At 44.6% G+C, this 17,005-nt stretch overlaps 1 protein-coding gene across 1 annotated transcript in view; it reads left to right on the forward strand.

Annotated features, from left to right (window-relative positions):
- Positions 1-17,005, forward strand: part of CAMTA1 (calmodulin binding transcription activator 1) — a gene marked incomplete at its 3' end in the record, with an annotated part of 231,869 nt that overhangs the window by 212,928 nt on the left and 1,936 nt on the right. Inside the window, exons 18-23 of the mRNA XM_082295872.1 lie at positions 79-325; positions 792-863; positions 1,854-1,874; positions 4,295-4,488; positions 4,680-4,754; positions 9,470-9,500. Of these exons, the coding sequence (XP_082151998.1) occupies positions 79-325; positions 792-863; positions 1,854-1,874; positions 4,295-4,488; positions 4,680-4,754; positions 9,470-9,500 (640 nt within the window). The remainder of the gene's footprint in view (positions 1-78; positions 326-791; positions 864-1,853; positions 1,875-4,294; positions 4,489-4,679; positions 4,755-9,469; positions 9,501-17,005) is intronic.

Here is a 17,005-nt window from a genome sequence, read left to right on the forward strand (position 1 = left end):
AAATGCTGTTGTCCTTATCTGTGATGTCAGCCCAAGTGCTTTGTAAGCCAATAATTCCTACTGTGATTGGTATTTCAGAAGTCTGTATAGTGAACCCCTGACCCCTTCTTCGAACACCAGCTTGAGCCCTGCAGGCTCACCAATCAGTGAAATAGCTTTTGAGAAACCCAGCCTTCCCTCGGCAGCAGACTGGTCCGAATTTCTGAGTGCATCCACCAGCGAGAAGGTAGAAAATGAGTTTGCACAGTTAACTCTGTCTGATCATGAGCAGAGAGAACTCTATGAAGCTGCCAAACTCGTCCAGACAGTATTCAGGAAATACAAGGTATGTGGCCCAAACGTCCAGTGTCTTCCTTGTCAGGTGTGTGAGAGAGAGTATAATTTGTCACAAACCAAAATGTGGGTAGTACCCACTTTGGGGACAAAAATACAGTGTCTGTTGTAACCTTTTCAAGCTTCTGGCATTTGCTTGTTGATGTTTGCCCAACTGTATGGGGAGTGCATGCCATGCCATGGCACACCTGCTGTGCCAGAGCAGCACTCACACAGCACATCCTCAAAATGTAGCCCAGAGGTTCTGCTTAGTTGTCCACTTGGCGTAAGGATGCATTTTGAAGGTTTGTTCCTTATGTGAGTTGACAGTAGGGACAACTCCAGGAAATGCCTAGGCCTAAGTTGGACTAGGTAGTGTTGATAGGAGAGGTTTGCCCTGCGAGCAGCCGAGAGCCACATCACCTGTCGTGGGTTTTGGTGCACTCTGACTGATGCTGCTCCTTTCCTTCTCCACACAGGGTCGTCCTCTCCGGGAACAGCAGGAGGTGGCCGCTGCTGTTATTCAGCGTTGCTACCGAAAGTACAAACAGGTAATCAAGAAAGTGAAATTTTATGAAGCGCATGTAAGTGCCCTGAACATACCCCTTTGTAGTGGGAATTATCCTCCTGTTCCTCTTGTATGCTTTTCAGCATGCAGTAATGAAGTATGTTGCTCAGGCAAAATTGAAAAGGGAAGAAAATTCGTGTTCTGAATCTTAATTTTGGAGGGAATCCTTGAAATTATTTTGTGGTAATGCCTGTGTTTTTGCTGTGAGATGGAGGACAGTGATGTATTCCATATTGGCCTTTATGCATGCTGTAGCCTGAGGAGACTATTCTCTGACTAGTTGCTTGCCAAATTTCATTGTGAAATTGAAGTTGGTTTTGCCTTTGATAAAGGTGAAGATGAAAACCAGGTTGTTTTATTTTGTACATACTAAACTTTTAAACTATGAGAAGTCACATGTTGTAGCTTGATGCAAGTTTTTCCAGGACTGAGACTGTTCTCCAAACGCTGGTTGGAGACATGTTTTCAGGCTGAGTTCTCAACCCCAGAAAAAGAAGATACCTTTCCTTTTTGGTTTTTGGTTGGGTTTTTTGTTTTGTTTTTTTGTTGTTTGTTTGTTTGTTTGTTTCGGTGAGGGCTAGAGCCCACATCCCTCTTTGCACTCTACCCTGATTGACAGTCTGTCTAATGCCTGGCAACATGTTACAGAAAGCGAGGCAAGACTTGTGCTCTTTTACAACCCTCAAAAACATTTATTTGGGAAGCCTTCCTAGTGTTAGGTGACTACATTGTGGTTCACATCCAACCCATCACATGGCTTTCATTCTGGAGTGGTGCTTCCTGTAGTAAGGGAAGATTAATTCCTTTCAAAAACTGCTTGACAAATTGCTTTGTCTTGGATTCTGGAATTGCCTCTTTTTGAAAGAGGAGAGGATTGTTTGGGTCTTTTTGTTTTGGTTAGTTGGTTTTTTTTTTTTTCATGCTTTATTTGCAGAACTAACATTAACTATGTATTTTTCTGTTTCTCCCCAAGCTTACTTGGATAGCCTTGAAGGTAATACAAATACAAACACTATTTTGGAAACAGTTCCCCATGGGTCACTAACTTTCCCACTTAGTATAAACAAGGAGAACCTGGCATTTTGGAGAAATCTTTTAATAGTGTCCACTAATAAATGCCTGTGGTTGAGAAATCACTGACAAACCAGACCTTCTGGGAGTTGTGTATGGACTGCTGTGCCACAGTTGCATCAGCTCCGATGAGCAGGGATGGGCTGAGCTGCTGGGAGCGCTTTGCAGCCAGTTTCCAGAGGACAGGCTTTCCTTTAGTGCTCCTGATCAGCTGTCTCTTGGTGACCTTTGCCTTGGCATTTGGGGAGCACAAAACATTTATCTCACCCGTGCAGCCAATGTCCTCTGCATTGTGCTTGCCTGTTGAAGTATTTTGACCGTTCACCTTTGAAATGCCTGTGTGCTGAATTCCTAAGATCAGCATCTCAGTGCATTGCTGCTCATGCTGGAGGCACAACTGTTGATGCCAGTCTTAAACTGTTCACAGTCAATAATTTCCTTCTGTAAAGATGGGTTTCCCAGCTGTGCAACATCTTGCTCTTGTCAGATTCTAGAATCAGCTGAGCTTTTCTCAGGGCTACCAGGAGGCAAGGCGTGCTTTTCCTGAGAGAATATGTCCTTGGGGTGATCTTCCATCCACCGCTTCCCCCTGCCCTGTGGTTTTGTGTCTGGAGGACTGTTCTGTCAGCACAAGTGGGTTGGGCTCTGGGACACTGAGCTCACCACGGCTTTCCCCTTTGGGGAGGAGTTTAGGTGACATCTCCACTGATCCCCTTCCCAGAAGAAGGGAACAAGAGGAGGACAGGGGCAGCTACTCAGGTCTTAGAGTTGAATGCAAACATATTGGGGTCTGGTCTACCCAGTGACTGCTGATTTCTCTTTCACATGCCTTATTCTTCTGATCTGTTACCACACTGATCAGCGCAGGCTTGTGACTGGTTTGGAACAGTCACAGCTCATGGCACGGTTTTGTATTTGAACCCTTCTGTTCAGGGGTTTGTAACTCAGCCACAGAAGTCCCATCTGGACAAAAAATTCGAAGGAAAACCATGACCAGCCCATGAGTGGACTTACTTAAAACAGTGAATTTAAAATCACAATCTGATCCATTAATTTAAAAATGTTAAAAAGAAGAAAGAAGGAAACAACCCAATAGAAATTAATAATGGCAAAATATAACTGCTCCTAATGACTGCTTCAATTCCAAAAAGTGAAATTTGGTAAATGGTGGTCTGTGATGATACTGGAGGGGTTTTTGCTTCGCGGTTTGTTGGGGGGGATGTTTGTTTGCTTTTGGGGTTTTTGGTCCCAGCAGAGTGGAAAATACTGAGATGTGTTAGGATGTTACCTTGTACAGGGCAGTAGCTGCTACTCATCTGTCTGATAAAGTGACCAGAAGTCAAAGCTGATAAAATACCCAGGAACAATAGACACATCAGCTTTGAAAGTATTAAAACATATCAAAATAATATTAGCAAACACTGAAAACCTCTGTTACAGTAATATGAGTGCAACTTCTATACATTATTCTACATTTCTGTCTTAGAAAGGACTTAAAAATATGCATGAATGCACACGGTTTCTGTTAAGTGGTTATCGCCTTGCATGCTGTGAGAGGAAAAGAACCTAGAATGAAGATTTTATTTTAAGAGAGTTTGTGCCTGCTTTACTTGGGATCACAGGGCTAGAAATAATACAGTGCTAGATGTAACTTGGGAAGTGTGTGGCCGCTCATGAAGATTTATGAGTTCAGTAGATGCTTGTTATGGATTTCTGATGAGATTTAGTTTTGCCTGTGTCTTAGGCTCAGTATTAGACTTGTAACTGTTGTGGTCTTGGGGATTTTTTGGGGTGGTTTGGTTTTTAAGAAAGATGGGACTTTTTAGTAGGGCCTGTTGCAATAGGACAACTAGTAATGGTTTCAAACTGAAAAAGGGTAGGTTCAGATTAGATACAAGGAAGAAGGTTTTTACAGTGGGGTTGGTGAGTCACTGGCACAGGTTGCTCAGAGATGTGGTCGATGCTCTATCCCTGGATGGGGCTCTAAGCAGCCTGATCTACTTGAAGATGTCCCCGTTCCTGTTAGGGGGTAGGACTAGATGACCTGTAAAGATTCCTCTCAACGCAAACTGTTCTATGATTCCATTAATCCAGACAGACTATTCCAGAGGTGGCAAAACAGATAGTTTTGGGGTTTTTTTTCTTGATGCAGACAGAGTTCTGCCCCTAATCTTACGGTTGTTCCAGTTTGCTGTCGCCATTTTCTCATACAATTCCCAGTCAGGGAGTAGATACTCGTTTACTTCGCATCATGTCTTAGTGGCTCAAGAGTCTTTCACTGTAGGAACCTGCTTCTTGCTGGTCTTACTGGGATGCCTCAGCTTCTCTTTGTTTCTGTTGTAGTATGCACTTTATAAAAAGATGACGCAAGCTGCCATTCTTATCCAGAGCAAATTCCGAAGTTATTATGAGCAGAAAAAATTCCAGCAGAGCCGACGAGCCGCGATGCTGATCCAGCAGTACTATCGCAGCTACAAAGAGTGTGGCAAGAGGAGGCAAAACCGTCGGGCGGCCACCATCGTACAACAGAAACTCAGGTGAGCCCCGGGGGTGTTGATGCTACTGGGATCTTTGTATGTTGTTTTTATGCTCTTCGAGGCTGTGCTGTGCTTCACAGACAAAGGCCAGTGGGAAAAGGACTGTGGTTCATAGGATAATTATTCTTGCATTTAGTAGTATTCTTCCCCAGTTTTGCCTACACTTCAGTGTTGGGGTTTTTTGTGTTTAGAAGCAGTCTGCTTACCAAGAAGCAGGATCAAGCTGCTCGCAAGATTATGCGGTTTTTACGACGCTGCCGCCACAGGTATGACACTATCTTTGGTATCTGCCCTTCCTTAGAGCAATGTGACAGTATTCAAGTGTGTCTGCAATGAATGCAATGTAAATATAATGGAACCAGCTCACTGCAGATCTTCTAATCAAAGAACAAAGCCGAGCTGTTTCCAGGATGCACTGTCAAAAGTGAAATCTTTAATTTAGGACTGTTGCTGAAAGAGAATTGTGTACAGCTCCATTGCTTATAATGTAAAGCAGTCCAGGTGGTTTGACTTGGGGAAGTCTAAAAAAAAGTTTGTTAAATCATAGCTACAGCTTCTGAGTGCTGCACAGAACATTCATGGTGTGTGGGAAAGTGCAAAATGTGATGACATCTGGTGTGTGCTGGAAATGCTTTTAGTTTGGTCACAGAATCATTTGGTTGGCTCTCCTCAAGTGCGTGTTCTCTTCCATGTGGGTAGGTGGGATGTGGCAGCAGAGCAGCACAGGTTAGTTCACATCAGCCACTCCACAGACATGAAGATGAACCAGCTTCTGCCAGTGTGGGAACAACACAGGCTTTCCAGAGTGCTCCCCTGTGGCAGCTAGCCCTGCCATATCAGCAGGGTGTTTGCTTTGGTTTTTAGCTGAAAGGATCCCTTATATGATCAAGTTGCAAAGTGGGACTTTGCCTAGACAGCGGTGAATTCCGGTGTTTCTGACTCTGCCCGCTCCATTCTCACTACCCATGCATTTCATCCCCTCAGGAGCTGGTCACACCTGATGCATTTTGAAGCATGTTTAGTTCAGCCCAGTGACATTTAACAAGGAGAGCTCTTAGAGAGGCATGTGATAGCCTCTTGATTTTATAAACAGACTCAGTCCTTACTGCAGGATTTCAAAGCTGCACTTTGCAGAAGGTCAGTGTGGCTTATGCTATGGAAGTACATTTTACCTGCAGGTTCAGTGGGAAGTAACATGTGTGGACAAGAAAGAGGGCTTTGTAGTTCCCAGGCTGATTCCAAGTGCACTTGAAACAGCCACAGTTACTGATGAAGAAGCACAAGCGACTTCTTGCTTTCATCAGGGCATATGGAAGAGACCAAAGGGTTTGTTCTGTTGCGTTTGTTGTGCAGCATGTCCTGGAGGTTCAGAACTTCTGTATCCTCTCAGATCTGCTTGAGATCCAGGCAGTCCCTGGGGGAGCTCCAGGGAAACTCCATCCAGGGAGTTTCTGGGGTCAGCCTGACAGAGGCTCTTGCAGCCGACTCAGGCACAGGCCCAGAGAATGCCGCCGGTCTGGCTGTGTCCCTGGGGTTCCCACCAACATCCAGGATGTGCCATGCACTCCCAACTGGGCTCAGTTAAGACTCCAGCTGTTGAGTAACACAGACTCTGCAGGGCTTAAATTGCCCATGATTCCAACAGTTCTTGACTTCAGCTCATTGCCTTCCTCTTTCTCAGTGTCTCCTCTTCCCTTTGTAGAGAGACTCTGCTCATTTGCACCACTAAAGTTTGCAGGCCAGACCCAGGGTCAGTCTCCTCTCTCCAGCAGTGTGGTCACTGCTCTGGGCATCCCTGCAGGCTGGATTTAGCTCTTGGGGTGTTCCAGACAGAAGTTCAGGAGCAGGGGAGATTTACTGTCATTAGGCTCTCTCTGGCTCACATCACATTGCGCAGCGCTTGAATTTCTGCAGCAGTGCAGTCCTGTCCGTGTCCACGGGCACTTCGGTTGCTTGGTAATTCATCCATGATTCTTGGCTAGGATGCAACAAAGTGAAGAAGTGACTTGTTTCCACTGAAGATGTTAACAATGTTTCAAAACTGCCTTGCTTTTCCTTCTAAAATAGAAATGATAACAGGGTTATGGTCACATACTTTCTCCAAGCAATCATGAGAGTTTAAAACTGTGTTAATGTAACTATCATTAGTAATTAAAAAATTTGAACAGGAGCATTGTGGCATTGGTAAATTATAAAAGTGAAAGTAAGACTTACCAAAATGACAAAAGCAGCATTCAGAATCTGCTTGAAAAATACATAAGATTACCAGATTTATGGAACTGATTAGAAATGTGACAGATTTGGGTCTCGTTCCCCATTTTCCTCCTGCTTGGCAAAAAAGCTCTAGCAAGCAGGAAGACGTTTTCCAACAGCGTGTACACTTCATGCTCTGCTCACTTGAGCTGCATCTGTGTTCCTGGGGTCACACTGCTTTTGTATCTCGCTGACCCTTGGGTTCCTCAGGCTGCTGGAACCACACAGGGATCTGGTCCCTCTGCTCTCTGCAGTCAGTGACAAACTCTGAGCAAATCGAGTTCTTAGAACTTTACTGCCGTGCAGGATTTTAAAGACAAATTGGAAGCCTTTTGCTTGTGTAAACAACTGTAAAGGGAAATATAATACTGGAAACTATGCAGATCATCTGCTTAATAGAACAGAGCTTCACTTGCTCCAGCATCTCAGCTGACTCAGACTGATCTGTTTGCTTCTTTGCTCCCTGTCCTGATGGGCAGGTCCCTGCACTTCCCCTGGCACAGCCATATCCTGGCAACAGCACCTGCATCCCTTCCTTCCCAAACCTGGCTCTGCAACCCTCTTTCTGAGCTGCCTTGTGGTGCAGGTACACTGGGGTACCAGGTAGAATTGCTTCCTTCTCACCTGCTCTTCCTCAAGCTTTCTGAGTTTTCTTTGTGTCTTAATAATGACATTATTCCTCCCTGCTTGACTTTTCTTGCCTACCTCTTTCTAAGGGTAGAGTAATAAAGCTTAGGATGCTAAGTAAGTTTCAGATCACCTCTGTGTAAGCCTCCTGATTATATCCCTTCAGTTTCCCATGTGTCCAGTGTGACACTCAGGGTACAGCTGATGAGGATGGCACAGGAACTTGGGCTAAGAGCCTCACATACTCTTTTCTGCTTGTTGGAATCCCATTGCAGTCTCCTCTTGTATTGCTCAAAATTAGCACACTGCTGCTATAAACAAGAAATTAAGAAAGCCCCAGTCTCCAGAAGGAAGCACTTCAGCCATCCAAGCTTCTGAACATCCAGGGGTGAGCCATAACAGCTAATACCTAATGTTAGTTAATGCTCTGTAGTATAAAAATGGCACTGTGAAGCCACTTGTTAAACCACAGTGCCTTGTCAGTGCAAGGGATAGAAAATGACAACTATTTTTGGAAAATCTGAGGGAGTGAAAGAAAAGAGAGCATGCACAGGAGCATCAAACAAACAGGGTCTTGTAGCAGATTTGTCATTTGATAGAGCTGGGGGAAGAGGCTGCAAATGCCAGTTGCAGTCTGTTGTAAGGAGAGTGAGCTAAGTGAGAAGACAGTAAATTCTTAAAATTCAGAAATTCAACCTTCAAAAAATGGAATTGTTTAACCTAGATTTTTGTCCATGAGCAAATTCTGTTGCTGGGCCAAAAAATTACTCTCAAGAGCTTATTCTGTAGCCTTGAGGTGAAATTTATTCAGGGTTTCCCCTGGCAACCGTCTGCTTGGTGGGGTTCTTTTCCTGTTTAAAATTGATCAAAGTCTACTTTAAGCCATTTATGAGAACTCTTTCTCTGCTTGCATTCAGAAGAGCTCAAATGGTCATCTTGTCCTATTTTGCTTAGTAACTTTTTGGCACAAAGGCTTAATATCTCAGATGTCATTCTGATCACCTCAGGGGTCTGATCTCTTGAACTGAATGTTTGTTTCCTGAGCAGAAGGTATTTCAGGTGTTTTGGGAGAGTTAGTGGGAGGTTCTGCAGTTGGAGCTCTCAGTAGCAGATGCACAGATGTTGATGAAAATCAGAAAAGGTGTAAGTTTTAGCTGAATATACTCTTAGAGAAGATGTTGGAGTTGTAGTAGCCAAATATTCTTCGGTGTCATGGAGACAAAAGGGATCGTTCATCAGCAGGAGTCATTCTGACTGTCAGACATGTATTGTTTCCTTTTGACTTTGAACAAAACCCCCATATTTATCCATCTGTTGTCATATTCTCAAAAATCAGGTAAAGAACATGCATCAGCATAACACGGTATCAACATGATTTGTCACAGTTGTTTGTTGAGAATGAGAAACAGAAACTTCCTGGCCTCCCAGGAGAGCTTCACCCATCTTCCCATGGTGCCCAAACCTGTCAGCTTGTACTTGACTAACTTCCAGCCTGAAGCTGGCCGCTAACACATCCTGAGGCAGAACCAAAGCTTGCACAGTTAATGATTTTGGGAAGACTCCCCCTACTTAGTGATCCCCAGATGTGACACATCTAGAGCTGCAAGGAAATCCAGGAGTTCCAAATGGTTTTGGATTTGGTGAGCTGAATTCATGTATGGTACAGTCAGCTTGCACTGGGAAGGTAACCTCATATCCCCTATTCTTTCTCTGATTTGTTGGAAACTTTTACTCTTCTGGGGGTATCTAAAGCATTGCTAAGCCAGGATTATGATCTGCAGTGTTTTCTATGGAGTAGCATTTGGAATGAGATAGAAAAGAGATGATTGCTGCAAAGGAAGGCAGGATGCAGCTAGCAATGCCACGAGGATGAGAGTGTTGAGTTTTTTCTACTTGCTTATAACTTTCTGCCCTAAAGCACCTAAACACAGGACTACTTTTCCCTGGTAAAGAGGAGTCCCGTAGGCAGGAGTGGGAAGGGTTCTTTCTCTCCAGGCAAGCAGAAGTGCTGTCTCCTCCTCCCTGAAGTGAAGCTCTGGGTAAGGTACGGTTGTTGCCATGTGTGTCTAATGGCTCTTTGGTATTGTTTTGCACTCTGAAGCCCTCTGGTGGACCATAGGCTGTACAAAAGGGTGAGTGTAGCTGCCTGCTAGCCAGTTCCTCTCTTCCATTTTAAATATATTTGCTTTCTGCTTGCTTGCATGGGGCTGCGGCCGAGATATGCCAGTAAGTTTCACCTCCATTAATTATATGAAAGAATCCTGTATAAACTAACCCTACTGCAATGACTAACACTGCTGCTTTTGTAACAGGACAGAGCTCTGCAGTAGATGTTACCAATGCATGAATGTGTGAAAAAGGACATGTATATTCATCATGGGCATGCTTAGATGGCGTTGTCGGTGGGGTATTTTTTCAGTATCCAAAAGGGCTGTGAGTAGATGTTGGAATTTGACAGGGTCTGCACTCAGACACACTCAGTGAGTTCTGTTGTCATGGTCTGCAGCAGCATTCAGGGTAGATCATAGGAAGCTGCAGTACAAGTGCAGCCTGCTCTAAATGGGTGTTTATTTCTGCCTGAGCCAGATGGAAGCAGAAGAGCTCCTCACACTGCTTTTTACTCCCAAAGGTGGTTAAGCACCAGTGCTTATCTTCTAGAAGTTGGTCTTTGGTAAGTGACACATCTGGTTGCCTTATAGGGCCAGCTTTTTGACAGCTGTTTCTCTCATTTGTTAATCCACATATTGGGAAGGAAAACAAACAAAAAAAAAGACGTGAAGATGCTGTAACTGTGTTGTAGTAAGTGCCAAGAGAGCTTCTGTTGGGAGTCTCATTCTCAGCATGAAGAGCCCACTCACCTGTGTGTTCAGTCATGTTAGTGGCTGGTTGGCTGCATGACAGCAGGGTGGCAAGGGGTGGTGCTGCCTGGAATCAAAAGAAAAGCTTTCCAAACAATATTAAAATGGTAATATAAAGAGCAGTTCTTTAATGAAAGTTTTCAGATGTGGAAAATGTAGGTACGGGCACATGTGGTACAGGATTTTTACAATTTTTATAAGGTTAATTAATTAGTCTGTCTAGCAGGTGCATCCAGTAGGAGGCTATGGTGACCCACCCTTGGGCCTGCCCCTTGGAGTGTCTCCAGTTCTTTGCCCTGTATCTTGTTTTCATTCTCACTGGTGCAAAACAAGATGTCCTTGTTAGAAATTCTTTTCTTGAAAATAAGACTAAATAGAATTTCAAGAATGTGACATAATATGTTCAAAAGGATTAGCTATTGTTTTAAAGTGTGAAAAAGGGTAAGAAGGTGCTAGAAACTATAAAACTCTATATTAAAAATCTGCAAAGCTACAAATACATGAAAAAGCTAAAAATCTTCAGGTATCAGTGAGAGAATTCCATGGCAGATCTCTCAAGGCATGTGCCTCAGCTGCCAGCAGGCTGCTCTGTTCCATCTCGCACCTGAGAGGTCATTAGGGCAGCAGGGTTTTTGTCAAAAACTGCCGTCAGAAACATCACTGTTTGTGTGCTTATTGCTCCTGTTTTCAGCAAGGGAGGGGTGGCCTGGACCCCTGCTTCCATGTAATGTTCTGTAAAGAAAACTTCGTTGTTGATCACGGAGTTTTATTGACTTGGAATTGCAGAGATCATTTTCAAGGCTCAAGAGTGTGAGAGCATGAGCTGGGCTAAAGCCTGCTGGAGCCACCATTATTTGTTTAACTATTTAGGCTAACAAAGAAGCAGCAGCTGATGACATTTGTTTCCAGACTGTGACTTCTATGCTACCATTTTTTGTTGTGTGTCCTCGTTTCTTTACAAGTTAAAATTTGGAGTTTTTACTAGTAACAGATGAAGTAGGAATTGGATGAAATGAGGGCAAAGGCCTAGACGTGCCCTGAGGGCAGGGGTTGCTGTCAGCAGAGGCTGGTATTGGAGGAGAAACAGTTGTTGCACTTTGAAGGCTTTGCGTGTGGAACAGCATATGAGAAATTAGCAGGAAGCAAATTCTGGAAGTTTGATAGCATTTCCAGGTTTTGCCTGGAGTGACCACTGATGTGTGATTGATGGGGAAATGGGGCAGCTCTCTGTCTGGAAAAAGTAAACTGTGAGCTATCTCAAAATGTACTGACTACTGTTCTGCCAAAGTAAGTCTGTAATAGCAAAACATTCTTTGCTGCTCTGCATTCTGGTAAACACCCTGTGTGTTTGCTGCTGGTGTGCACACACATGAAGAGCATTCCCAGGCCTGCTGATGTGCACAGGCTGACACAGCCCCTCGTGCTGAGGGAATGCCTGCGGACGTATCTGTCTGTAATACACGAGCAGGGTGTTTTCTGTACTCGTGCTGTTGGAGATAATGGTCACAGCATTTGCTCCTGGGTTTCAGTTTCAAAACCTTTCCAAATTGATTGATTGGTTTTTTGTTTTTTTCCTGGATTTATTTGGGTGGCATTACACCAGGATCAGTAAAGAAGGAGAGGCAGGAGATTTTACTGGCCAACTCTTGTGAGACAAGACTTGTTATCCTTCTGCAGTAGAAATTAAAATACCTTTTAGGGGAAAAAAACCCCATCCAGTTGCTGTTGCCTTTAAGCAACAGTTAAGGAGACCTGCTTCAGTGGAGGGATTTCAGCTACTCACCATGCCCCACTACACAAATGTTTGCCTGCGTATCAGTCAAACTATCCACTGTAGCCTCCTGAAGAAGAGAGCTTTGCTCCCAGTCTGGATGTAGAGTTGAACAAATAGCACAGCTGCTTGCAGTGTGACCCTCTCTGCCCTACCCTTGGCAGGAGATGATCTGGAGCAGATCACAAGGAGTGAGTCTTTCCCATCACTAGGTGGTGACCAGTGAGGCACCTTCTGCCTACAGCAAAAGTTGCTCCCTGGGGTGGAACAAGTGCACTTGTTACCTGTGACCATGAGTAATAAAAACTGTCTTCATTCACCTTCCATGTACAAATAGACCCCCTTACCCTGCCATGTTCTCATGGTTTGATTAAATGCTGCTCTCCAGTTTTGGGGGAGCAAGTGTGTAGCTCCCCCAAGTCAGTTCTCTGGTAAGTACAGCTGCATTTCATACCTGAATAAACAACATCTGCCATGTTTTGTTGTTCTCTGCATACTCTTCCCTCTTTTGGCATTTTAGCAACAAACCTTTTCCTACGCCTGTGCATCTGGGACTTGTATATTTTATGTGGTTTTAATCTGTGCCGTGCAGCAGGCATTGCATTGAGGTACCTGGTTTCTCACACCTCTTAGTAAGATTGAGAATGGGGGAAAATTTCAAGGGGTAGGAAAGTCCCATTTGTTTGAGTTCAGGACGATGTGTGAAAATGTCATATTGGGATATGCGTCACTGTACCTGCAACAAGAGTTTTCAAAGTAATTTCTTTTTTCATTTACCTCTTGCAGGGGCTGAATGTATTTGGAGCTCAGATGTGTGTATTAAATTGCAGACCGCGTGCTCTCGGGTGTCGTTCTTATTGGGCCTTTCTGTCTTTTTTGTTTTGCTGCCTAAATGAGGTATCTGGAAAAAGGCAAGATCTCCCTTGTCTTAAATATCCCACAGACCATTTCAGCTCTCAGAGCAACAGGTAACTCGCCAGCCAGCCTTCTCTGGCTCTTGCACCCTGTCCTGTAAACTGATCTTCAGCATTCGGACTCATTCAGCATTTCCCTGGCTGGGCATTATGGAGTCACTCTGATGAAGCAGCTTTGTGTTACGCTTTACCCATGAAGCCATCGTTTGCTGTGACTTTTCCTGAGTAGGGCTGGTTCATTTGCTGACACCTCGTACAGGACTGGGGAGGGCATGGGGAGAGGAGCTGCCACTCGCTGGGGCTGTTGCTTTCTACATTGCTTCAGCACATACTGATGCACCCTCTGTATGGTGTCCAAATGAGCAACACAGTGTGAAAGGCAGAAACTTGGGCTGGCTGGAGCAGTTTGGGAACCAGGATGTATCTCCCAAGAGTCAGGGTTCAAAGCTCATGTTTGAAATCATCTTCTCTTCTTTCAGTATGTCAGCACCATGGCTGTGATTTCAGACACCTTAGCAGTGGTCATCTCTATTGCACGTGCTTTTTCCTTCCATCTGCTCTTCAGCACTTGCAGAGGGAGTAACTTCGTGCCTTAGAAGTGCTTACTGTCTAGAGAATATGTTATTGAGGAGGTGTTTGTTCAAGGCTTCATCGGTGCGAAATCAGATGTACGGTCCTTGCAGTTTTGTGCATGGTTTCAGAGCTGCTGGAATAGGATGGTGCTTTTTTGTTTGGAGACCTGCAAAAGCCAGGTCCTGTTTCCCATTCTGGGGTGTTCCACTTGCAGCTGGGTGTTACTTGAGCTGTCCTCACTCCAGCCCCCATTCAGCTCGGGGAGGTGCTCCCAGAAGTGATCCAAGCCAGCGTGACAGTGCTCGTAGACTCCTGGAGAGGTTTGCACACCATCCAGCAGCACCTGGCCTGCTGCTATCACTTCCAGTGCCCTCATTTCCTCTGTTGTTTAAAAAAATAAGAGTCTCACTGCAAGTCTACCAATCTTCTCTAAGAACATTCTTTCTGCTGTTCAATTCTATAAATCCCAGTAGTGTTCTTTTTTCTTAGAGCAGTCTTTTAATGCTTGTAACCGCAAACGCTACGCTTTGGTTCTCTTCCCCTGCCTCAATTTAAGAGTGGAAAAATGTTAACCAAAGAAGATTGCCTTGTAGCATGAAGGCAGTGCTATATTGTTCACTTACAATCTCTTGTAGCAGCACGTACTCAGAAGATTTCTATTTTCAAGGGTCCTAATTTGTCCAAAATTCTTCCCTCTGTTTTTTAACTGCAGTTAAAAATTTGGAGGGTTTATTACACTGAGTATTAATGAAGAGGAAATACCAGCCCCTGCTATTGGGACTTTATATTGCTGTAATCAAATCAAAGTCCCACTGAGTGAGGAACTCAAGAGAAGAAGAGTTAACAAAAGACTGAAAGGACTTCAAAGACACAGGAAAGGCTGCAGTACAGACTATTCAAGAAAGAATTAATTGGTTGAAGACAATTAGTTTTAGATTCTCTTGACAAAACGTTTTAGATAAAGCATTACCTTAGTGCATGCACTGGTTCTGGCACCTCCTGTTTATCATGGTTTGAGGAAGCAGCATGGTGTTCACAATAGCACCTCAGTGCTTCCCTGGTGACACTCTGGCCATGGATTGGTTCCATTTTTGGTAACGTTTGGAGGTATTTCAGTTCACTGTGGCTGTGCCTGCTGCAGAGCCTGTGGTGAGCAGGACTGCCCTGCACCAGCTGCCAGGAGAAGGAAGAACTTCCCTGGCATCCCAGGGCCAACTCTGGAGAGAGGAGGAGAGACTGACAGCTGCAGACTGCAAGTTTCCATCTGTACCAGGCAGTGTGTTAATGGAATAAAGGACTCACAGTACCTACCTGCACTTCCCCTGCAGTGAGACACATGCACTATTACATATATTGAACAAAGAGCTCCACTAATTAAAAAAATATGGTAGCTTAGTGAATTTGGATGGTCATCATCTTGAGGCCCACCTGTGTAAATGCTGTGGAATGCAGGGTTTGTTTTAAGCCATTACATGCTAAATAGCATCTTTCACTAATGTACCTCTGGCAGATTTTAGTTTATACTCTTAGGGAAATTCTCTACTATTTTGTGTCCGTGTTTTTCAGCAGTAATTATTACACCTGCATGTAAATGATGTAAATCACACCTGACCAAGGAACGTGTTGCAAATGTAAAGTGTTCAACACTGTCCCATATGCCATCCTTGTCTCTAAATTGGAGAGACGTGGTTTTAAGGATGGACCACTGGGTGGATGAAGATTTGGCTGGATGGCCACGTGCAAAAAGCTATGGTCAGTGGCTTGTGGTCCACGTGGGGGCCAGTAGTGGGGCCACTACTGTTCCACATCTTTATCAGTGCCATGGGTGGTGGCATCAAGGGCACCCACAGCAAGTTTGCTGACACCATGGAGTTATGTGGTGCAGTCACACACTGCAGGGCAGGGATGGATCCAGAGGGACCTGGACAGGCTGGAGAGGTGGGACTGTGTGAACCTCAGGAAGTTCAACAAAATAAAGTGCAAGGTCCTACACCAGGGTCAGGGCAATCCCCCCCACACAGGCATGTTGGGAGAAGTGATAGAGAACAGCCCTGTGGAGAAGGACTTGGGTCATGGTTGATGAAAAACTCGCCCTGAGCTGGCACTGAGTGCTCCCAGCCCAGAAACCAATTGTGTCCTGGGCAGCATCCAAAGGAGTGTGGGCAGCAGGGGAGGAGGGAATTCTCCCCCTCTACTCTGCTCTTTTCAGAATCCTGCACACAGTTCTGGTGTCCCCAGCATAAGAGGGATGTGGAACTGTTGGAGCAAGTCCAAGGGATGCCATAAAGCTGATAAGAGGACTGGAGCACCTCTCCTATGAAGACAGGCTGAGAAAGTTGGGGCTGCTCAGCCTGGAAAAGAAAAGGTGGTGGAGACCTCGCAGCACCTTCCAGTGTCTGAAGGGTGCTACAGGGAAGCTGAAAAGGGACTCTTCATCCAGAACTGTAGTGGTAGGATGAGGAGTAATTGATACAAATTGAAAGAGGAGAACTTAAGGTTAGATATTAGGAAGAAATTCTTTTCTGTGAGGATTAAGAGACAGTGGCACAGGTTGCCCAGAGAAGCTGTGGCTGCCCCATCCCTGGAAGTGTTCAAGGCCAGGTTGGATGTGGCCTTGAGCAACCTACTGTAGGGCAATGTGTCCCTGCCCATGGCAGGGGAGTTGGGCCTAGATGATCTTTAAGGTCCCTTCCAACCCTTTACATTCTGTTTCTGTGATTCTCTGTTTCTGAACAGGACCTGTATTAGTGCAAACGCTGAGTGCTGCAGTAATTAACTTCTGTTGGCATGTGTGTTCCAGGCAAACAGATGGGATAGTTCTGCACCAGTACAGATATTGCATGCTGTAGGTTGAAGTTTGCAGCAAAGCATGTCTTGCATTCTTCCAGCAAAAGTGCTTCATTAGTGTAGCGCTTGCATGTGAAGTGCTAAAGTAAGGAATAGCATGTCTCAGTGGAAGAGCCACCAGCTTACTTAATGTGCATGTTCTCAGTGAGATAATAACAGGTTAATTTTACATTACAGTACTGAAGTGCAACAGAAAACACTTGGAAGTTGCACTGCAAATCATGCATTAATTGATGGTATCTTAAACACAATAAATCTAAGCCTTAAAAACTGTCCATTGCCCAGAGGCACAACACCTTTTCTAGCACAGCACCAGGGATTTTGGCTCTCCTGCTTCTAAATGGTGCACTACTAGAAATATTGGTTATAAATTCAAGTGAGAGGCTGCTTTTCTGCTCCAATAAAATAAAACTAGATAGACTGAAGATGAGTAGCTTGTAATTTGTGACTGGTTTTGGCTTACTGTGCCAGCCCTCCTGTTTCTTGCAATGAGAAGGGGATCTAGCTGTACTCAGCATGAAGAACCCCAATGAACTTAGATAGAACTCAGGCTGTCAGCCTGAGTAGAGGCTTGTTGCTGCCTTCTGTGCAGTGCTGGAGTCTCCACTCTCTTGATGTCAACAGGCTCTTTTAGACACCATCTTGTGTAGAGCCAAAATCTTCTGTAGAAGATT

This window comes from Coloeus monedula (genome assembly GCF_965178545.1).
Source record: "Coloeus monedula genome assembly, chromosome: 22".
NCBI lineage: Eukaryota > Metazoa > Chordata > Aves > Passeriformes > Corvidae > Coloeus > Coloeus monedula.